Raw genomic sequence first — 23,501 nt, 5'->3', positions numbered from 1 at the left:
GGGCAATATTTTTAGGGAGTGAGGGAATTGTAAATGTTCAACTTTGCAACCTTATCAGTGTTGTTTTGATTAAAATTTAAGTTTTAAAATAACAACACACAAAAACCAGGCTGGTTTGGAGCTAAGGAGTCAGGAGAAGCGAGCTTACTGGTGTTAAGAACAGCAATCTAGAAAGGACACTGAGTGTTTTTCTTAAAGATATTGAGCTAAAATCTGATCTCTGATACTGATGCACATTCAGAGAGTAACTCCACTGAAGTCAATCCAGCACAGCACAACAAAGAGCAGAATTTGATCCATTAACTTTTTCCAGGCATATTCTCCAAAGCAAATATATCATGCAGCCTCAGTTGGAATGAGCTTATGAGCCTGATCTAGTGTAATTAGCATAGCTCCAATTTTCATCAGCTGAGTGCCTGTCCCTAGAAGTTTTCTTGGCCACACTACAACCCAGCTGGGGAATTTTTCTCTGAAATGTTTTAGGATTTCCTTTACTGCGGGAAGAGCAGTGGAGGAAGGACACAAGTATCTCCCTCTTTTTATTGTTGTTAACTGCTACTACAAGCTGATGTATAAAACATATCACCTGGTAAAGAAATGCCATTGGATCATAAGGCCTATGTTTTGTCCCTGCAAGACACAGTCAATTTTTGCAAGATTCATTCCCTTTAAGCCTAGCACATATCAAAGTTGAAATTCTGCCCTAAGCTACACCCATTCAACCCCAATAAAATTAACATTAGTGAACAATGGTAGGGTTACACAGCTCTAACAAAACTGAATTAGGCTCCAGAATTGGAGTGAGAAGCAGTTTACATCTTGGGGGAGGTGTAATGTGGAGGGTGCAACAACAAACAAAAAAGATCATAGATTTGATGACGGGGTATAAACTACTCTATCTTGCTTCCAGAGATCACACCATCAAATCCCCTCATCTAAGATGTAAATGAGCAGATATATCCTCTCCTCATCTGCAGAAACCCTCTCTGGTCTCTCCTGAGAAAGAAACTTAGCTTAACAAACTCACTTGCACAAACAGATATGTGAATAGGAAATACCAAAGGAATTTCAGAGATCACATCCTCTTACCTTTCTTTGTGGCTACCCAACTTGCGGGCTGTGTATTGATCCCCATAGTCTACTAAGGAAAGATGACGTGAAAAGACAGTAATTTTGTTGCCTACAAACAAATCTTCCAGGTGTAAGTCATCATATTTTGTGCGTTTGAGAAAGGTTCGATGGTTCTTCACATCATACTGCAGACAGAAAGAAGATCACCAAGCAGTTAAAGAAGGTGATTAAACTAGGAGCAAATTCAAAATAAATTCTATTCCATTTTAGAACAGCCTCAAAAGTATAAAGCCAACTACAGTTGAACCTCTCTGGCAGGACCATGGATGTTGCTGGACCTAAGCGCCCTAGCAGTTAAGAGTAGGGGCCGGCTGGTAGTCTCATGGCAGAGGGGCCAGTGGCAGAAGGGTTGGCCGGGGCCGGGGGCACAGCCAGACCAGCAGTTGGCATCCGGAGTGGAGCAGGGAGTGCAGCAATACTGGGAGTGCAGTTGGGACAATGGCAGGAGGGCTGGCAGCCAGGAGCCTGGCTGGGGCCTGGGGCAGGGGCACAAGCAGGGCCAGTGGCACAGGCCAAAAATGGGGTCAGCAACCAGGAGAGGAACTTGGAAGCCAGGGCTGGTGGCCAGGAAGGAAGCCTGGTGCCCTCCAAACAAGTTCAGAGGCTGGCTGAAGAGAGGCTGGCATTGACTACCACTGGTCTGGCAAACTCCTTCATACAGGGACCCCTCAGGTCCCAAGGGTTCCAGACTAGGGCGGTCCACCTATGTATTAGAAATTTGTTCCATTTTAACTGTCAGCCAGTGATACCAGGAGCCCCTCAATACCAGTTAGTGCAACATTCTGCAACTCACATCAGGCTTGAGAGAGTCACTGCCCCAACATGCTGCTGTCACGTACAAACAAGTACTGGTCCCCAAAATCATCATGTGGTGTGTGTGTATAGGGTGTTTACAAAAAGTTGTAAATGTGTCCTAGAAACATTCTTAAAATGTGTTTGGTAGGCAGCATATAAGCCCAGCCTATCCTAGATAAAGGAATGGGAATTTATTTGTCTAATCAGCTTGATAATAGGGAGAGGGTATTGCACATTTACATATAAAGTAAATAAAGACCTCAAGCTAACAAAACTAAAAAGGCGAATGATCCTGTAGCACTTTAGAGACTAACAAAATTATACATGGAATCATGTACTTTCATGGGTACAACCCACTTCTTCAGATGAATGAACACCATCAGAAGAAGTGGGTTGTACCCATAAAAGTTCATACCACCATATATATTTTTATGTTAGTCTCTAAGGTGCTACAGGATCACTCGTCGTCTTTTAAGTTTTTGTAAGTTATGGACTAACACAGCTACCCCTCTGAAACCTTCAATCAAGCTAATTAGTAGGGGAGCAGACCACTTATAATCACAACAGACATGATATGAAGTCTTCCAGGTCCTCGAAACAGTGTATAGAAACGTTGATGAATATAAAGACAAGCAAAAAGCCATTTTTGTTATCCATCAAGGGGATTCAGTAGCCTATGCAAGCTGCATCCTCTTGGCCCAGAAGGCAAGAGTACTTGGAAATTGACTATAGGCGAGAAACCAACTTAGACAAAGATAAATTTGGTTTTAGTCAATAGAAAACATATTTTGTTTTTACTTATAACCATGATTATTTATTCTCTCATGATTATGTAGATTTTTGTTCTTTATTAATAAAATTATTCTTGTTTTATTACAAAAAAAATCTACGAATGCTATGTGTGAATCTTCAGCTAAACTGACAGGTTGGTGTGCATTCTGTTTCTGTGGAGGTAGTGAACTGAACATCCATGAGCATCCAGTGAGAGGAACATCTCTGTAAGGTAAGGTTTAGAATGGCAGAATCCTGAAAAGTTTGCTAGCAAAGCAGACATGCCTGTATATCAAGGAACTGACCACACAGTTAAGCAGAAGCAAAACTCTCACTTGGGCTACATCTAGACTACGAGACTCTTTCAAAAGAGGCTTTTTCGAAAAAAGGCCACTTAAAAAAACCCAAAAAAAACCTGTAATCTAGACACACCTTTGCTGAGTTTGAGAGGGGTAGGACAGTAGCTCACAGTTCTGGGTTCCCCAAGCAAGATATCACTCAGTACACAGGAAAGACATATCTTAGAATTTTCCAATTTGTAACTTTTGTGTTAGTTTGTGTTGTGGTAAGGGCTCTGGTACCCTGTGTGTAATCTGTCCAGTCTGAATTATAGGGAGCCTCACTGACAATTTGCCTAGCAGAACTACACTGTGCCACAGTTCTATAACCCAAACCAGAACAGCTCATTGTCACATGCTGTAACAGGTATCTTCAGAGCTTCATCTCAGTGAGGTATACTACAAACCATTAGCATAAGATGACTCAAATGCAGGAGAGGAGGGACGAAGGGCCTACGAACTGGATTTGAAACATTGTGACTGCTGAGAAAAACACAGGAAGTTCCATGCAGTTTGCAGGTGGGCTGTCAAAGTATCAGAGATCTTGAAAACAATTAGCTTCCTTTCAGCTGCATATACATGTTAAATATCCCAAGGCACTTCTGTAACAAAAAGGGGTCTGGCCTGCCATTCTCACCCAAAACTTCCCCTTCCCGCCCTTATATACCATGTGTCACCTTCCACTACAAAGCTAAGCCAACCATCAGATTTTGTGAAAATACAAAAATTTTGCCCATTTTTAGAAACAAAGTGAATCTTTTTGATATTCTGGATTGTTTGGATATTTTTCTCTCCCATTTCCAGATTCTGATAGGAACCAATAGGAGTCTCACAGAGCTTTGCTCTCCTGAAATTCACAGTCCAATTCTGCATAATGAAAAGCTCAGAATAGTTTTGATAAGCACACATTTTGGGGATGATTGGATGGGCTACTTCACTCTGAACCTTTTGAGGTTCCTCATGACTATTCAGAATGAAACCCCTCTTTGTCTTGCACTAACTGACATCCTATATTCTGATAGTTGATGAGATGGTAAAATGATAAAATAGTACCTTGAATTCGGCTGTATATTATTGCCTGGACTTATTCATGAGTCATATTTTCAGATGTAACTAAGTCAATAATCTTCAAACCCCCTAACACTGGGCATGTTTCCTAGCCCAGTTCAACCCTAGTGAGAAAAAACGAGTCCTGGTTATTTTGCACTCATAACCAAGTAGTAGAAGTGACATGGATAAAAAAAGCCTAAAGATGATATTTCCTCATCCACCTGTTTGAGGTTTATTTTTTGGCATGGATGCCTGGATATATTTAAAACATAATTAGCCTCAAAGTGGGTAAACAATAGATCAATGTTACATAGATTTGGTAAATACAGCTTGCAGTTTTCTTTCTCCCTCTGTCTCTCACATTTTGCTTGAAGAAGCAAGTTTAGTGGAAGTGATGTAATGTCTGCTAACAATCTTGGTTTTGTGTGTTTAAAATTTTTTTTATAAGCCTTCTCTTATTAAATAAATCATCTACATAACTTCTATGCCAAGCAATACATTATTAAGGATTAACCTGTAAAATTTCAAATTATGTCAAATTCTGAGAACCAAGAAAGAATATTTGCTAACAGATCTGATTTGCTCATAGCACTTCCTGGTACCCTATTCTGTTGTGAGCTATTGGGATAAGAAACAAAAAACACTGTCAAACTCTCTCACAGCCAACAGAGGCCATTCCTCTCTATATATAACTAAATCTGCCTCTCCAATATTTTCACTGATTTCTCTGCTTCCCCTTTTTTTCCACCAGGAACTGCCAGGAAGCATAGGATAGCAAGGAAAAGGAGGAAAGGAAAGCTGAGAATTAGAAAGCCTCACTTACACAGTGTCGTGGGGCTATCCATATGCTTTATGAACATATGCTTTATGCAAAAAACTACTTGTAAGGTATCATTGGAAAAGTTGTAATCTACTGAATATGATTTTCCCATTTGTGTGCATGTACTATTTCTGTATCTGAAATTAGGGAATGTACCCAGAGTTGCTTGGGTCCTTAACTCAAATAAGTTTTGTTTTTCTTAATTTAAATCATTGCCCTGGGGTGTGGCAGAGAGGTTCAGTATGCAGACTGCCCCAGGGAGAGAGGATAAACCCAGCCCTCTGTCACTGCAGCAGCTTGGGGCCAGGTGAGAAGTGCCCATCCATGCATGCTGCAGCTGGGGGAGTGGTGGATATCTCCCAACTGAGGGTCAGAAAGATACATGGACACAAAAACAGACAAATGCTCTAAAACAGTGGTCCCCAACGTGGTGCCCGTGGGCACCATGGAGCCTGCCGGGCTATTTCTGTGTGCCCGCTGAGTGATTGGGGCCAGCCCCGGGCGCACGGCGGTTAGGCAGCCCAACTCAAGGGTGCGCGGCGCGAGGTCTGCGCTGGCCCAGGGTGTGCAGCACATGGGCGGCCCCGCCCCCGGGTGAGCAGTGCGAGGGCTGTGCCAGCCCCGGACTTGCAGCGAATGGGCGTCACCGCCCCGGGCGCGCGGCATAGCGGCGGTGCCGGCCACGGGCGCACAGCACATTGGCGGCCCTGTCACTGGGCACGCGGTGCATGGGTGCTGCCAGCTCCTGGGCACGTGGCACAGGCACTGGCTCCGGCTCCGGACACGCAGCACTTGGGCGGTGGCGGCCCCGTCCCCAGGAGCACAGGACATGGGCTGTTCTGGCCCCGGGCATGTGGCATATGGGCGGCCCCACCCCTGGGTATGCAGCACAGTTGTGGCACCAGCCCCGGGAGTGCAGAGCATGGGTGGCACCAGCTCCGGGCACACAGCGTATGGGTAGCTCCGCCTCCAGGCACGTGCGCAGCCCCGCCCCGGGCGCATGTGTGGCCCTGCCCCCGGGTGCCCAGCGTGTGAGTGGCCCCGCCCCTGGGCGCCCGGCAGCCCCAAAAGTTTGGGGACCACTGCTCTAAAATATATAGTAGACTGCTGTTCCTTATTCCATTCCTGTCCACTGCTGGCCCAATAGAGTTATAGCTGTCCTGGTCCCCATCTTTGGTCATTTGATAGAATCATAGAATAGAATCATAGAACACTTAGAAGGGAACTCAAGAGATCTTCGAGTCAAGTCCCCTGCCCTCATGGCAGGACCAAATACAGTCTAGACCATTCCTGATAGACCTACTCTTAAATATCTCCAGAGATGGGGATTCCATAAACACTGGAATAAATTTCCCAGGGAGGTTGATTACCATGACAGTTAGGAACTTTTTCCTAATGTCCAACCTAAACCTCCCTTGCTGCAGTTTAAGCCCGTTGCTTCTTGTTCTATCCTCAGAGGCCAAGATGAACAAGATTTCTCCCTCCTCATGACACCCTTTTAGATACCTGAAAACTATCATGTCCCCCCTCAATCTTCTCTTTTCTAAACTAAACAAACCCAGTTCTTTCAGCCTTCCTTCATAGGTCATGTTCTCTAGACCTTTATTCATTCTTGTTGCTCTTCTCTGGACCCGCTCCAATTTCTCCACATCTTTCTTGAAATGTGGTGCACAGAACTGGACACAATACTCCAACTGAGGCCTAACTAGTGCAGAGTAGAGCGGAAGAATGACTTCTCGTGTCTTGCTCACAACACACCTGTTAATGCATCCCAGAATCATGTTTGCATTTTTTGCAACAGCATCACACTGCTGACTCATATTCAGCTTGTGGTCCACTATAACCCCTAGATCCGTTTCTGCTGTACTCCTTCCTTGACAGTCGCTTCCCATTCTGTATGTGTGAAACTGATTGTTCCTTCCTAAGTGGAGCACTTTGCATTTGTCTTTATTAAACTTCATCCTGTTTACCTCAGACCAAGTAGCCAGACAGGAACCCCCACCTGTAACATCCATCTTGCTTGCCTAGAGCATACAGAGCACACACAGAGCAGTAAAATCAGCATAGTCTTTGAAGCCTTGACAGGAGGCCCGGATATGCTAGCTCGCAGTGACCCTGGATGGCTGTAAACAGAGATACGCCAATTGTTGACCTTGAGGCTGTGAGAACTGCCTTGGCTGGCACCTATATTGATACAAACACACACTCGTCCAGGGGGAGGAATCTCCCGCCCAGTAAAGAATGTCCAGTACTCACAATTTAGTTCTCTCTCTTACAAGTGTAAATTAAGTTGAAACTCCCTTGTAAGAACTGGCATCACAAAGACGGACCTACACAATTTGGCATCTTAGATAAGAAAGAGAATACGGGCCCCTATGGGCATAAAAGATGGGCCCAGCAGCACACTTACTCTAAGCGTCAATCTATCATCTATCTGCTGGTCCGGTTAGGTGATTGGCCTCCCGAGGTTCCATGGGGATGCCCACCTCGTATTCGCCTTTCCTAGGAATTGAGGGACTGGCCCCGGCCTGATACGCTGGAGTCGAGAGGCACAGAAGAGGGTAAAAATTGTGCCTGGATGTGTCCTTTGTCTTAAGTGTACACATAGACTTAGATCTCTTTAAAGATTAAGCTGTCACTTGGTACCATTATTTCTATTTTCTATCTTTTTTTTCCTTTGTAACTATTTTTTTTTAAGATCTATATTTGCTATCAGTTAAGAAATAGAGCAATAGCCATTGTAACCACATGATTTTAAGCTTCTTTAATAAACCTGTCACTGTTTAAGCTTTAACCTGACTCCTTCAATTGCTGTAACAAAACCAAGCACCAGGTAAAAGAACTCCAGCCGGTCACAGGGAGCAGCCCCATCTAAGTTGTATTTGTTTAGTTTATTGATAAGAATATCATGCGAGACTGTATCAAACGCCTTACTAAAGTCTAAGTATACCACGTCCACTGCTTCTCCCTTATCCACAAGACTCGTTATCCTATCAAAGAAAGCTATTAGATTCTGCTGCTGCAGTGAAGCCAGCCACAGCAAGCTGAGAGTGTGTGGTGGGGTGAATGTTGTTCTGGCTCCTGCCACCACAGTGAGGAGAGGCCCCTGCTGCTGCCCCATACCAGGCCTATACCCCCAGGTAACCTCCTGGGCCACTCTGGGATCCATCCAGAGGATAGTTGAGCCAGCCTCCATGGAACCCCCCAAAGCACAGGGCCTGGGATGGCCACCCCTAACTGTCCTATGGACAGGATGGCTCTACCTCATAGGGAGAGATGAAGAGGTCAAATCATTCATTACCACCAAAAAGAAATTCACATACTGGTTGCCACTCCTCCTCTCTTGAGATATGTCCAAAGGAATAACAGGCAATCATCTATTTCTTAGAAACACAACAACAGACAGAGGTAAAATAGATTCCACTGACAAAAGAGGTGATTCCGTGGTAATGGTTAGTGGGCATAGCAGGGACCTATATAAATTCAGAAGAAAATACGAATTTTAAGACACTTGTAAAGGAGTCTCTTGAGGTTAGTTTCCTTAATGATAGGAGAACCTGTCATACCAAGTTACTTATACTGGGTGGCTCCAACACAGACCTTAGCTCCTTGCCTCTTAAAAGGGGCCTCTCGCCCCCTGCAGCCTTCTTAAGTCTTTCCGTAGGCGTGCGCAGCACATTTCATTAGGGTGTGCACCCAAAGAATTTTTTTAAAATGTACTCTTTGACCCCCATTAATCACACCCCCCGACCTCCATTAGCCAAGCCTCTGGGGGGTAATACTTTTGGGGCGATATGGACACATGACCAGAAATAAAAGGTGTCATTTCACACCCCTCCCCCCAAGGACTTTTCCCACCATCCTCTTACCAACAGGGATTAGTTTGGCCCTCACCAACCTTCCCCAACACTCCCAGGCAACTATCCTGCAATTCCTTTAACCCAATGTGTGAGACATTATCTCAGGGGGTGGAGAGGCTGGGGATAGTGTTCCCTCTAAGAGTTTCCTCCCATGAGAACAATACATTTTGTGTTGTGCACCAGTACTGAGTTTGTGGCTTGTTTGGATGTGCCACTGTGGCACTCAAGTTATTAATAAGTATCTTATAAACCTCTACCCTTTCTGTCTGCTGCCATATCTTCTCCCCTTGCTCCATCAGCTCCCCTGGTGCCTGCTGTCCCCCCCTCCCACCCTCACCCACCGCTGCTGTCCTGACTCCTGCCCTTCTCACTGCCTTCAGCCATCCTGAGACCTGCCCCCCTCCACCAGCCCTTCTCTCTCCCCCTGTGCCCACTCCTCCAGTAGCCCCACTCTGATCATATGAGCTACTCCTCCTCATCCCCTCTCCTAACACCTCCCACTACACACCTGCCCTGCCTCTCTCCACTGGTGCTGGTCCCTCCCCTGCAGGTGTCTGCCCTTCTGCTTCACCCCAGAATCCCCTGGCACCTGCACCTTCCCTTACCCCTGCACCCTCCTGGTGCCTCCCCCTTCCCTCACTGCCCCTGCCCCCTTTGCCCTCTTTTTCCCTGATGCCCACCCCCTCACCACCCTCTGCCTCCATTCCCCTCATTCCCCTGTGCCCTCATACATGCCTTGCTCCATCCCTGCCTTCCTCATGCCCACCCCTTCTTTCAAGCCTTCTCCCAGCATCTCCCCTTCTCCCCTCTAGCCCCCCAAAGCCCTTCCCCTCTCCTCTCCTAACACCATCTTGTCCCCCTCTCACTGACACTTCCCCACCTGCCCTTTTCCTCATTGTCTCCACTTGGCCCCTTGGCATTTGTGTCTCTCCTCCACTCTGTCCCTTGGTGCCTTCTCCTTTCTTCTCCTGACCTGCCCCTCTCCCCTCAGCACAAGTCCCTTCCTCTCTGACCCTTTCCCCCTATTTTTCCCTCCTTCTCCAGCAGCCACCAGCTGATCTGTAACAGAGTTCTAGGGTTGCCCTGACTGTCACCCTTCTGGTGCTCCCCCTACTCTGTCTCTTAGGTTTCTCAGCCCCCCTTTGGGCCACAAACCCCTACCCCGCAGTCTCTGGTTCCCAAAGTTCAGGCAGTCTCCCCATCACTTGGTACCTGCACCGGGTCCAACTCATAGGGTTGCCAGGTGTCCGGTTTTTGGGCACTCTGTCTGGTAAAAAAAGAAAAATCCAGAAAATACCGGACATATGCAATGTCTGGTACTTCCTGGTTTTCCAGCTGGGTGCCAGACTGAAGCCTGGCGGTGGGAATGACTGGAAGGTGGGGCGCAATCGGCACTGGGAGCCTCTGGTGGGGGGGAGGGGACTGGCCAGGAGGAAGGGGGGGTGGGAAGCAGAGTTGGTGGGGGGGGGTCAGGGGCTACAGGGCTGTCCGGGAGGAAGGAGGTGCAGGAAGCAGATCCGGGGGGGGGGGGGGGGGGTTTGAGGAACACGGGGTTGGCAGGGAGGAAGAGAGGGGCTGGGAAGCAGCTCTGGGGGTGCGGGGGCCAGCTGCACTGCCCCCGCCCCGCCCCCCAGACCAGCCGCGCTGCCCCTGACCACACCCTCCTTCCCCAGCGCATCAGGGAGGCTCTTTGAAACATTAGGGTGTGCCTGGGCACACCCCGTGCGCACGCCTATGAGTCTCTCCCTGGCAGTTCGCAGAATTCCCTTTAGGGAGCAGTGAAGATCTTTAGGACAAGAGTTCCTCCTGAGGCTCCAGGAGTCACACCAGCAGTCTCCTGCTTGACAACCCCACAAGTCCTTTCCCCTCACCTGACTGTAGTTTCATCCCTTTTTTTCAGGCCTCCTGCTTATCATACATAATTGACAAAGCCAGAGGGGACAGTCCTGCCCCCAGAGCCTCTCTGGCACTTTCCTCCCCAGTGTAAGGTCCATACATCCTATCCCAATACCTGTCCAAACAGATCCCAAAATCTCAACTGTAGGGCTTCTCCCACCATACGTTATTTATGGGCATTTTTGCTTCCCCAGCTCCAATATGGAGAGCAAGGTGGACACCCACTCTGACATTTGTGTCTGTGTTAAGTTATCACCACATAGTGATATTCTGGCAAAATGTAGCACAATGGAGCTGAGCAGAGCAGAGTACAGAACTGAGTGGCTGCTGGGTGTTCTAAGATGGCTCAAGAACACATTGGAAATAAGCATTTTAGAGACTAAATATTTCTATACAATTAACCTAACTGTTACCAGCATTCACAGCTGTGCAGAAAAAGCTGCCACCACTGGCTTATTAGAAATCTCCCTGGAAACGTTTTCAAATGTTGGCAGCAGTGCAGCATACAGATAGCCTATGACAATATAGCTTTAAACAAATACTGTTGTAAGCAGAGTTCCTTTAAAATTATTCATCATTAACTTATAGGGCACACTGCAAGGCTGATCTACTTGCATGGGCTGCTCCCAAGAAAGGGGTTTTGTGAGGGACAGAATAGGAAAGGAGGGGTATGTGTTCTGTTAATGTCTTTTCTTCTTTTTTTTTTAAATGTATAGCAAGGGCAACTACAATATTAGACAGACACCATTTTTTACTTTTACATATACATATAAACAAAGATAAATTATAATAATTGTGTGGCCTACCAACTTCCAACATGTGTAGCTGAAAAGTATGCTTAGGAAAATACAAAAAGTTTTTACCATTTCAACTGACCCATCTTTCGGATAATACAAGAGTTCATAACGTCGAAAGAGTGAAGCATTCGGATCATACCATTCTGCAATGAAAGCAAATCTGTCGTCTTGGCTCTGAAAAAGAAAGGGTAGAGGACTATGATAGCAATAGCACACAGAAACACTGCATTCAATTTGTTATTTCCCAACTGAAAACATTAGCAAACACGCTTCAGCATTTCTAAGAAGATAACTTCTATCCGCTCATTAAGAATGACAATATCGTTTAACTTCTGAATCAATTCTGATCGCAAAGAAAGCCTCTTAGAAATGTGGAGTTGTCCATTTAAAGAAGTATGATCAAAACACATTGTTCTAATTTTGACTATACTAGAAAAAAAGTCAATCGCATTGAGGGGTCCATTTACAATGCAGCTACTGTTTAAATTCAGGTCAACCCCACCTATTATGCATAATGGAACCAATATGGAGGCAGCTTCAGCCTGTCAACTTTCTAAGGTTGAACTCATATGGACCTGCTACTTTGCCCACTTTCAATTGCTATAAAATGTTTATCTGCTCACAGCTAACCATAGAACCTTCCCAATATTTACAACACAGCCCAAAGGAAAATACATCCCTCTCTTGTTGATGGTGACAGAGAACAATTTATTTTACTATAGAGATAAATTCACTCAGGCTGTGGCAATATTAGTGAGATCTATAACTTAAAATCTTACTAAGAAATCTGTGCATCTCAGCCTCATCTACAAATAATTTCCTATGAGATGGTGGGGTATGAAAGTAGCGTGGGGCAAATCATTTCCCAGTACTGCGGAATATATTATGCATGGTGTCATTTTGTCTCAGATGACATACTGCTTATAGTTAACTGGTTTAACAAAAACAAGTGTGCTAGGTTGTCAACATAAGAGGATCTCATCATCATTTGAGGTGTATCAGTAGGCCCTGTGAAATAAATTGGCAGTCTTTCTGGTTTCATGTTGACACACATACACTAACTGTCTCCATCATTTGCATTTTCAGTAGAAAAGACAATAATCATACTTCTCTGTAACTCTTAGGCTACGTCTATACTACGAGCCTCTTCCAGAAGAGCAAATGCAAATGGAGCGCTCATTTGCATATGTCATGCTCTCATTTGCATTTCCTCTTCATTTCCCTTTTAAGCAAGAAGTTTTTGTGAAAAAAGTGCTGTGTAGATGGCGCCTTTTTGCACAAAAACCTCCTTTTGCACAAGAGCTGTTCTAATATACATATAGATTATATAAAAGTTGAAGATTTTCAAGTTGGCACTAAATAGGCCTTATTGACATTCAAATTTTGGAAAACGGGCACATCAGCCATGTCAAACATTGCCCGCTAAGCAGTGGAACAGAACAAGTGCACATCGACTTCTAGAGCAGTGCAGAAATATGAAGGGTCTGGTCCTGCTCCTATGTAAGTCAAGGATAAATTATCGTTCACATTAGTGGCAGAAAGAGGAAGGTCATTAGACCGGTGCACATGGGCAGAAACTATTAGCATGTAATAAGACGGCTACTGAAGGCAATTTGCTGCATTATCCTTTTCCCTTCCTACTCACAAAACAGCATAACAACTTATGCTACTAAACGTTAGATACGGAAAATACTATTTAGTCAAAGCTATCACTTTAAAAGCTGGCAGCACATTTAGAGCTAGACACAAAAAATATTATTAGAATTAAAGGCTCCAATTCAGCAAGCCATTTAAGCAGTCTTAAATCCCATGGAATTCAATGGGTTTCAAGGACAAACCTAAGCTCTTTACTGAATCAGGTCCTAATATGAGTAGCAAATTGGAAACAGTGAGATAATAAAGAATAAATTCTCAATTTAAATACAATAAAACCTGTGTTATCCGGCACACTAGGGGATTAGGGTGTTCCGATTATCTAAAAATTCTGGTTATCTAAGGGTCCCATCAACCTAGGAAAAACCAAGGACAATAATAGTAAAACTCAAGTTTTTAATATTGGTAGTTTTGTAGTTTGAGGCAGTTGGTCTCACATTTCTATTTTGAGTTAAAGATGATTAGTACTTCTTAAATAAAAAATTGTTAAGCCAATCATGGTAAACCAAGCTAGGCCTGTGCATCTGAAGATGTGACAGTATTGTGGCTGGGGACAATGCCAATTAAAGTTTTCTGGTTAACAGAGTACCGGATAACAAAGGTTTCACTGTACATTATTAAGCTTTGCAGCTTTGTTTCCAAAACCATGCAAGGAGTGTAAAATTTTAGTCTTGTCTAACAGACAGAGCCCTTGATTCAGACTCAGGAGACCTGAATTCTGTCCCCAGCTTTGACCATGGCACTCATCTCACCCTCTATGGCTTAGTTTCTTCATCTGGAAAATGGGGTTAATGATATTGACCTCCTTTGTTGTATTGCTCTACTTTACTCTGTGCTCTAACTGATGAAAAGTGCTATGTAAGAGCTATGTATTATTTATTAACACTTTAATATTCTAGTGATGCTGAAATGAAAAAGAATGAAACTGCTTGAGGAATTTGCTTGAGTTATTTGCCTAGTAGTGACTAATATTGCAGAGCACGACAAGTCACGTTGTTGTTTAGGTTGCAGTGAATTTCCCTGTGGCCTTCTTTGAATATCCTTTACCACCACAGGGGTGGCCAACCTGTGGCTTTTGAGCCACATTAGGCTCTTTGCTCACAGAAATGCAGCTCTCAGGGTTATGGCTTGTTTGGAGCCACATGCCCTCTTTGAGCACGCGCCCTAGTGCCTGGAGGGAGAAATGCGTGGCTGTGGTGGTGGCAGCTCCGGTGAGACCCAGGCATTGGGTTAGAATGGGAGGGACCTGGGAGTGCCTGGCTCTGGAGGACAGATGTGTGGCTCTTTGCTCTACTATCCACACCTCTTTTGGCTCTTCGTGTCTAACTGGTTGGCCACCCCTGCTTTACCATGTTTTTTTAATTCTTAGACAGTGGCAGTTTTAAGAATGGAATAACGATCTATGAATAAGAATAGTGAAGTCACGTGGACCTTCCTTGTATCTTTCCTACACAACTGTTTTGTTTTATTGCTGCAAGTCTGTAAAATTCAAAATTATTTGGACAAACTAGAGAAATGGCCTCAGGTAGACAGAATGAAATTGAATAAGGATAAAGACAAAGTACCCCACTTAGGAAGGAACAGTCTGATGCACACACACAAAATGGGAAATGACTGCCTAGAAAGAAGTACTGCAAAAAGGAATATGGGAGTCATAATGAATCACAAACTAAATATGAGTAAACAGTAGCCACAGGGAAAGACATGCTCCTTGTCGTCATGGCCATTTGGGTGTCCAGCAGCATTGGTGTGTCCAAAGTGATGCCACAGCTGTGGATTGTTGTTTTACTCCAGGAGCACACAAAGCACTTTATTCTTCACACGAGCATCAACTCAGTATTACTTGGGTTCATCTTTAGGAGTAATGCTATTTTGCAGACCCTATATGACATCAGATTAAACTACAACAATACAAGTTCATTGCTGCAACCACTGTTATATGTTTGCACAAAATCTTGTACAAAGTGGGCCAACTAAGAGGTCTATAAAAAGCTTATTATTCGCTGGTTCTGTTTATACTATCCGTATACATGTATTTTTTTTTTTTTTTTTTTTAAGTTATGAGTAGTGGCTATGTATTTATATTTCAAACGTTTGCTTCTGGGAAACATCAGCAGGAAGTTTGGCCAGCCTATTATGAAAGAACTAACAGTCACATGAACAGAAATACTTGACTGACATCTGATGAACTTTTTTGTAAACGTTCACACTGGAATAGAAGCAATGGAGTCCATCTGTAAAGAACTGAGTCATGCATGGACAAGTGATTTGCTCATGTAACAAACTCCATCTTGGGATGTACTTTTACACAGGAAGAACAATAGGAGTCCCTCCACATGGTCGAGAATATAAAAAGGGCATTGGAGATTCCTCCATTTTGTCTTCAGTCTGGATTCTCACCTCTGGAGGATCTTTGCTATGATACGAAGCTTGAAACAAAGGACTGATGACCCATCCTAACAGCAGACGTATTCCAGAGACTCGATTTAAGATGGCAGATTATTCCACCTCTGCTACAAGCCTGTACTAAGAACTATGCAGTTGGTGTATTTAATTTATTTAATTATTTCTCTGTCATTCTTTCTTTTCTCTTATAAATAAATCTCTAGATTTTAGATTCTAAAGGATTGGCTAACAGTAGGCTTTTGGTGTAAGATTTGAATTATAAATTAAACCTGGGAACGTAGCTCGTCCTTTGGAATCAGAGGAACCTTTTCATTTGGTGAGATTGGTTTTCATAACCTCTCATTTGTATAAGGAGTACTATGGTGGTGACTGAACTGAGGTGTCTTAGAGAATTGTTTGTATGGTTTCTTGCTAGCCAGTTGTGGTGAATAGCTGTGATCTTTGTCACTGGATTGGGTGCCTGATAGTGGAGAACCCCCCAGCCTTATGCTGTAAGTAACCCGGTCTCTAAGAAATTTGCCCTGAATTGACACTCTCAGGAGTGTCCCAAAGGACCCTCTGTATTATACCATATTAACATTTATCTTGTACCCTATCATTGCATAGGAAAGATTTTGGTCTAAGATACATGCAAAAATAGAATAACTCCATTAGCCCAACAGGTATTACTTTGCCTTTGCAACAGTGTTACCAAATTCATTACCATTGAATGTCATTTTTATTATACTTCCTCCATCTATAAAATCTGAAAAACGAGGCTCTCAAGATTTATGGCATTAACAAATTATCCCATGCAACACATCTGGGATGTATTCTACCCAGTTTATAGATAGAGAAACTGAGGCATGACGAGGTTAAGTGTTTGGTCCACTGGGAATAGTATCAGGATTTAAGTGACCCGTCCACAGTAGCAAGTCAGTGGTAGAGCTGGGAATAGAAATCAGATCTCCTGATTCATAATTTGCATTCCTTGGAGCCTCTTATTAAAATTCCACCTCCAAACTGAATAAAGGGGAGAAGGTGAGATTCTTCAATGTGTGATGGAATGGATTGCTCTCAGACTAGTGTTAAATCATCTCTGGGAGGAATTTCTCCTCCCTGGAGATCACAAACCCACTGATGAAGAACATTTTTTTGCCTTTGGAATGCACCACAATGCCCTAAGTCCCTGATCCTTGTTTCCTGAAGGCATATGTATTCCTGGCCTTATCACAAGCTAACAGAAGAAAAATGTCCACAATCCCCTTTCATAATATTGACAACATCACTGCTTCTAAGTCCTTATCTTTTATGTCCCTTGCTCTTTGTCCATTAAATAGACAACTCTACCCCATCCGCAAATATAAGGTTACTGTTTCCTGTCCTCAACATTTATAGATCTCACAAAATTTAATGCTTTGTGCAGTAACCTTTGTGATGTACAACTGCATTAAAAGGAACAATTATCTCTACTTTCACTTCTTATCAGTCTCCATGTACTATGATCCCTTCAATTCTAGCTTAGACAATCTCATGTGGGGCACTATCAGAAGGTTTCTCAACACTGGAAAAGCATGCAGTAGGGATGTAAAATCCCATTTAATTAGTTCAGTGGTTCCAAACCATTTTATACTGCAGACTGGCAAACCCATTCACAAACTGTCAGCGAACCGACAACATTTTATTTGCATAGTAAATAATGAATATGCGAATGTGCCAATAAAATTGTGCCAATCCTCCAAAAGCCCAGCCCTCAGAGCTGCCACAAACATCCAGCTTCAGCTATGACAGTTGCCACATGGCAGGCGATGGATGCAACTGAAGCCAGCTGTTTGCAGCAGCTCTGGGAGCAGCTCTCCAGTGCCAGCCCTAACACCTAGACCCCCCCCCCACTCCCCTCCACTATCCCCCAGCACCAGCCATTAACCCTAGGGTCCCCTGCACCCAACCCCCTCAGTGCCATCCTCCCGCACTCAGAGCCCCCCTCCCAAATGCCCCAGTGCCAGCCCCCCACCCCTTAGAACCCCTCCACCACCAGACCCCCGTGACAGCCCCCAGTTCCCAATTAGCCCAATCCTGAGAGCCCCCCAAGTGCCAGTCCTGCCCCCCATGGTTTCCTCACTACTAGCCCCGCCCCAACAATCCCCCAGTGTCAGCACCCCATCCTTTAGAGCCCCCCAGTGCTAGCCCCGCTCCCAGAGCTCCCCAGTATTAGTTTCACCCCAAAACCCCTCAGTACAAGCCCCCTGCCTCTTAGGGCCCCACACCTTCAGAGCCCCCCAGCACTAGCCCTGCCCTCCTCACCTAGCCCTGCACTGCCTCCAAGCCACCAGCTGAGCACTGCTGCCCAGGTTACGGCTGCTCTAAGGCTGTCATGCTGGGCTCCCTCCATGCAGTGAACTGCTCTTCCGCAGCCAGAAGGAGACCCTGACCCTACCTGATGCTAGCTGGCTGAGAGGCAGGGCAGGACACGCCTCTCCCAACAGCTGCAGTGGGAGGAGAGGTGCTGGGCAGCGTACCCCAGGCTCTGGCCCCCAAAGCCACTGCGGCCTGGGCAGTTGAGCAGCGTACCCCAGGCTCTGGCCCCCAAAGCCACTGCGGCCTGGCAGCCAACAGTTCACAGCCCTGTGCTTAATCAGTTAAATGGAGCCTAACAAGCGGGCAGAGTTAACTTTTTTAAAGGAGTTTTACATCCCTAATCAGGTCCAAAAATCTCTATTTTAAAGTTTTGATTTCTGTGGGGTTGGGTTTTTGTTTTGTTTTTTAAACTCTCTGCTGTGGGAAAGCCCTGTTCATAAAAACTCAGCCAGATATCAGATGCTTACTGGAAATTGCTATGTGCAGCAGCAAGTCTCCCGCTGTAGAGATGTTTTATTTTTTAATGAAGAGAAATCCAATTTCCAAATGCAAAGTTTTTAGCTTTCTAAGTAATATAAACTATTATCAATGAAAATTATGCTCCATTCTGGAATTACCTTATAGTGAATAAAATCATCAATACAATATTTCAAACGCAAGTTGAATAATAGGTCAGTGGAGCCTGATCTTTTCATAATGTAGACTGAAAATATGTGATGAGATGAGAAGCAGCCAGGATGTAGAATTTTGCCTGTAGCAAACCCAAGCAATATCTCTCTCTCTCTCTATCTCTATATATATATATATATATATATACACATACACAGGCAGTCCCCGGGTTACATGGATTCGACTTACATCGGATCCCTATTTACAAACGGGGTGAGACAACCCCGCACTAGCTGTTTCCCCCCAGCAGACCAGGGAGACACGAAGCTAGCGCCCCCCCCTCCCAGCAGACCAGGGAGACGCAGAGCAGCTTTTCTCAGCAGACACCTCAGCTTGAGAATAAAGGATTGAGGGAAGTGAGGTGTGGGAGAATAAAACTGAGCTCTGGAGAAATGTTTGACTAGAGTTTCCCCTACAATATGTACCAGTTCCGACTTACATACAAATTCAACTTAAGAACAAACCTACAGTCCCTATCTTGTACGTAACCCGGGGACTGCCTGTATATATATAATTTTGCCTGTAGCAAACCCAAGCAATATATATATATAAATTTTTTAAAACAAAGTAGTATCTGGCACTGACACATGCAATCTCAAGTTGCTCATTCACAGTTGCTGTTATTGTTAATATTCAATCTTGACAAATCTTGGAACATGGCAAATATATAGAGGGAAAAAACTGCTTATGAGGACCTCTTTGAATTCCCTTGTTAAAATTCTTTCAACAAATTGAAGGGAAGGTTTCCCCACCTCTAACAGAATTCCTACTCAAGTCCCCAAGCTTTACCAGAGAAATTATTCTTGAGGCACAATAAAAAATACTTCAGAAAAGCAATACTGTTGCCTTTGAAATTGATGAGATTGTATCAAAAGGCAAAGATACTTTTCTTCTCCCTTTAATTTCTCAGGAGAAAATACCCCTAGGCTCCCCTAAAAGATCTCCACTCACTTCCTCCTCAATTCACACAAAGTAAGAATCATACACTACCAATATATACTTGGTGTATATTTCAGGAACAAATAAATAAAAATAAATATAAATGTATTTATTTATATATAAATAAATGTACCATGTGTCTCCTTCATTGGCTAAAGGGTATTTGTCTACATAGGATAATAAATTAATAGATTCCTTAGGTCTTCATTACTTCTCTCTACAAGATTAGATCCTATATCAGGCTTGGAAGTATTGCATTGATGTCAGTAAACATTGATTTCACTGCACATAGACAAATCAGCAAAAAACTATTCCCATCAATAAGAAGTTAAATTTACAGATAGGCACAGTTAAAAAAAAATCAAGCTGCTGGAGAACTAAGACTAAAGAAAATCCAATAATTTATACTTTTGAATTAGGCTGGTTACAAATGGACTAGCAAATGAACAGTGAAACAAGGTATGATTTTTTTAAGATTATCTATTTTGTATAGTTTGACACGTGATGTTAATAATTTCTATTTGAATGGGTTATGTAGCGTTAGTGTTTTAAGTCTTAGTGTCTACTGTCCTTTAATAATTTTCTAACCCGCCCCCATCATTCCCAGCAACTGAGAAAATTTATAGAAAAAAAATAGAAAATGTGTAAAGTAAAAAATTGGTATTCTACATCAAAATTAAAATTAAAAATCAAATGCTGCCAAGCCTGCTTACAACAGATCAAAACAGAGAACATAACCACTTCAAAATAAAACAATAAAAAGAGTATGTTGATGTTTTAAACAGATGCTTTAGACTGAGCATACTATTTGTTACTCTTAATCACCTGCCTCCCTCTTTTTATAACAAATTCCCTACCCCCAACACAAAGCTGCAAGGTGCTCAAACTTTGTTATGTTTAAAAACTGCCTCTGGGTTTTAAGATGACCTCAAGTATGAAATCCAGGGAGGGGGGGCTACTGTCCCCTTAGCCCCCCATAAACGGCATCCTTGCATTTAGCCCAGTATCCTGTCTTCTTACAGCGGCCAGTGTCAGGTGCCCCAGGGGAATGAACAGAACAGGTATTCATCAAGTGTTCTATCCCATGTTGGCCACTGCTAATTTCTGGCAAACAGAGGCCCATCTTGACCAATAGCCACTGATAGACCTATGTGCCATGAATTTAACTAGTTCTTTTTTTAACCCTGTTATAGTCTTGGCCTTCCCAACAACCAACTGAAATCAATATTAATCAACTGAAATGACATCACTTAAGGAAACCTCCATGAGTCAACAACCAATTCAGATAAGGCCTCTGCTACCAAGGTGCACCTGAAAAGAGAAGATGGCTGACAGACTGCTGACAGCCTCCTGAAAGATGCTCATGATGACTCCAAAGAAAGCTAAAACCTTACTCCATATGCAAAAGCATTCATGCATACTCTTCCTAAGCTCACCCCAGAAATAAAGCTCATCTTTTCCCCAGATGGTCCATGACTATCCTTCTAGTAAGGTCCACAAGTAATAGCTTTCTTGAACTCCTGGAAGCAGATGTATTAACCTTTCTCCGAGGCTCTTCTCCAGCAGAGTGCCATCTGCCATGCCTTTTAGTAATGCCTCTGCCTGTTGAGCAGTAAGTCCCACAGTCCCAGCAACAGTAAGCACAACTCTTCTACCCTCCTGCTGACAAGTGAAGTGAATTCAAAGGAGATGTGCAGCAAGTCAGTGGGAAATCAAAGGAATATAATCCATGAGTTCTAGTTCTCTATTCCCCTGCCCTCACTGCTAGACTGCACTGACTCTATGTACATACAAAAGAAATATGAATAAAATAGTCACATCTCTAGTTCTCGCTGCAAAGCCTAAACTCAGATCTCAACTTCTGACATTCTGGTAACTTTCAGAGCAGCCCATTAGGCCATCATAAACACCATTTCTCTGCTGGGGGATATTGCAGGCCCCATGTTGCTTTCAGGATTTTGTTGTGCATGAGAGGATTTAGAACACTGGATTAAAATATAGGACTTTAATTGGTTATTAGAGGTGGTCACATTTAAACATAGGTACAAGAGCACTGCCCCTCTGTTTAATGGCAATTGACAACAGGACATGAACATCTTCCTCTGCTCAGCTTATCTTCTCCCTTCACTTCTTACAATTCTCATTGCCTCCTCCCATCACAGATGCAAAAGCTTCTCATTTGTTCTCCTCCTCTAATCTCCCACATGTGCCAATGATTACATCCCATCTCCTGAGATCTCTGGCACCCACATTCATTCCTTCCCTAGCTCTTCTAACTCCTTCCCTTCATAACAGAACCATGCTTTAATCCAGGGCTACTCAACATGCAGCTCATGGCCTGTTTGTTTGCAGCCCACGAGTGGGAGCTAAAACAAAAAAGTAGTCAATATAATGATCTTCTATTGATATGCATGTTAGCAGTTAAATTCCTGGACTATCACTGCTCATTAAAAGTACTGTCATATAGGTGGAAATTAGGTAAATACTGCATTTTATTAATATCAGCAGAACTGACTTAAATGGAGCCTATATATTGTGTAGTCTTGCCTTAGTTTTGTATTCATGCTCATCAGCGTGAAATAAGCTATTTGCATATATATGCAACCATACTTAAGTTGCGGCCCTCGGCATGTGCTGTGAGTATCATTGTGACACCCTGGGGCTTCCAAAGTTGAGTAGCCCTGCTTTAATCTCTCTCATCTAAAAAATATCCACCCCAATTTCTTCTCAGATTATCACCCCAGATCCCACCTCCTTTTTATCTCTAAGTTCATTAAACATACTGGGAGGGAGCTCCTCTCCTCCAATTCCATCCTAGATCTTTTCCAATCAAGCTTCTCACACATTGCACTCCACTGAAACCACACTTGCCAAAGTCTTTTATGTCTTTTACATAGCTAAAGCTCACACCCAGTATTCTATTTTCAACTTCCTTAACTTGTCGTCTGCTTTTGACACCACTGAACATACTCTTCTTGAAATGCCCTCTTCCATTGGTTTTTGTGACTCTGTACTTTCCGGATTCTCCTACTTCTCTAATAGTCCCTTCAGCCTGTGCTTTGACAGATTGTCCTCAGCCATCCTCCAACTTTCTCTGGAGTTCCTCAGGACTCCACCCTTGATCCCCTTCTTTACTCACTTTACACTTTGTTTCTGGGTAATCTCATACAGAAACACAAAGTCGACCCCCATCTTTATGCTAAAGATTTACAGATCTACCAAGGCCTTTTCAAGACCTGTCTTTCTGGGTCCAAACCAAAGTCACAATCAGTCTCCGTATCTCATGATATCTATCCATTACTGCATGCTCAACATGTCTATAAACAGAGCTAATTCATTCCCGCAAACCAACTCACTGTCTTTTTTCTTAATCACTGTGGATATCACCTTTTCATCTATCTCACCCAGCCAAGATGGGGAAGCTAATGATCCAATCAGTGGACCAAATTAGGTGATGAATCCTGGTCACACGTCACCTGAGGCATGCTGTGCATATGTTAAGAAGACAGGCCTACAACCTGGGTATCAGCTTTGATTCATACCTTTTTCCAGAGTAGGGATGGGAAACCTAAGGCCTGGGGGCTGGATGTGGCCCCTGGCTTACCTGAATCCAGCCCGCAATGCTCAGGGCTCCCCACAGCATTGGAGAACCCGTGCTGGGGCTCCAGCTCCCCCACCATCCCATCATGGGGCTAAGCACACAGAATCTACTAGGCTGGGCCCCCCAGTGTGTCGTGTGCAGCGGGAATGCGGGGAGCATTGGGGGCCATGTCAGTGAGGGGTTTTTTTTTTTTTGCTTCTCACTTGTGTGTGGCCCCCAATTGATTTTTCTGTGGGTCAGTGACCCCCAACCCAGAAAAGATTCCCCAACCTGGCTCTAGAGCTTTGTGTTCAAGGTGTATTGTCAATTATTTCTGCATAACATTTCTAAGATGCTACCTGCCTTATCCATCTACACAGCTCATCATCTCACAACTCAACTACTGCAACATCCTTCTCTCTGGTCTTGACACACACAATCTTGCTCTGCTCACACCCA

The 23,501-nt window shown here is 43.9% G+C and overlaps 1 protein-coding gene across 6 annotated transcripts in view; it reads right to left on the bottom strand.

Moving 5' to 3' along the window:
• Positions 1-23,501, bottom strand: part of NME7 (NME/NM23 family member 7) — a 174,888-nt gene that overhangs the window by 122,589 nt on the left and 28,798 nt on the right. For all 6 annotated transcript variants that reach the window (XM_089772739.1, XM_089772733.1, XM_089772749.1 and 3 more), the window contains exons 2-3: positions 11,525-11,632; positions 1,090-1,256 (exon numbers count right to left, since the gene is read on the bottom strand). In XM_089772739.1, coding sequence (XP_089628865.1) covers positions 1,090-1,256; positions 11,525-11,632 — 275 coding nt within the window. The remainder of the gene's footprint in view (positions 1-1,089; positions 1,257-11,524; positions 11,633-23,501) is intronic.

The sequence above is a fragment of the Pelodiscus sinensis genome, chromosome 1, assembly GCF_052426305.1.
Source record: "Pelodiscus sinensis isolate ZL-2025 chromosome 1, ASM5242630v1, whole genome shotgun sequence".
NCBI classification, from domain to species: Eukaryota; Metazoa; Chordata; order Testudines; family Trionychidae; genus Pelodiscus; species Pelodiscus sinensis.
The sequence above is the reverse complement of the archived record's forward strand: the minus strand, read 5'-3'. Positions and strand labels throughout refer to the sequence as shown.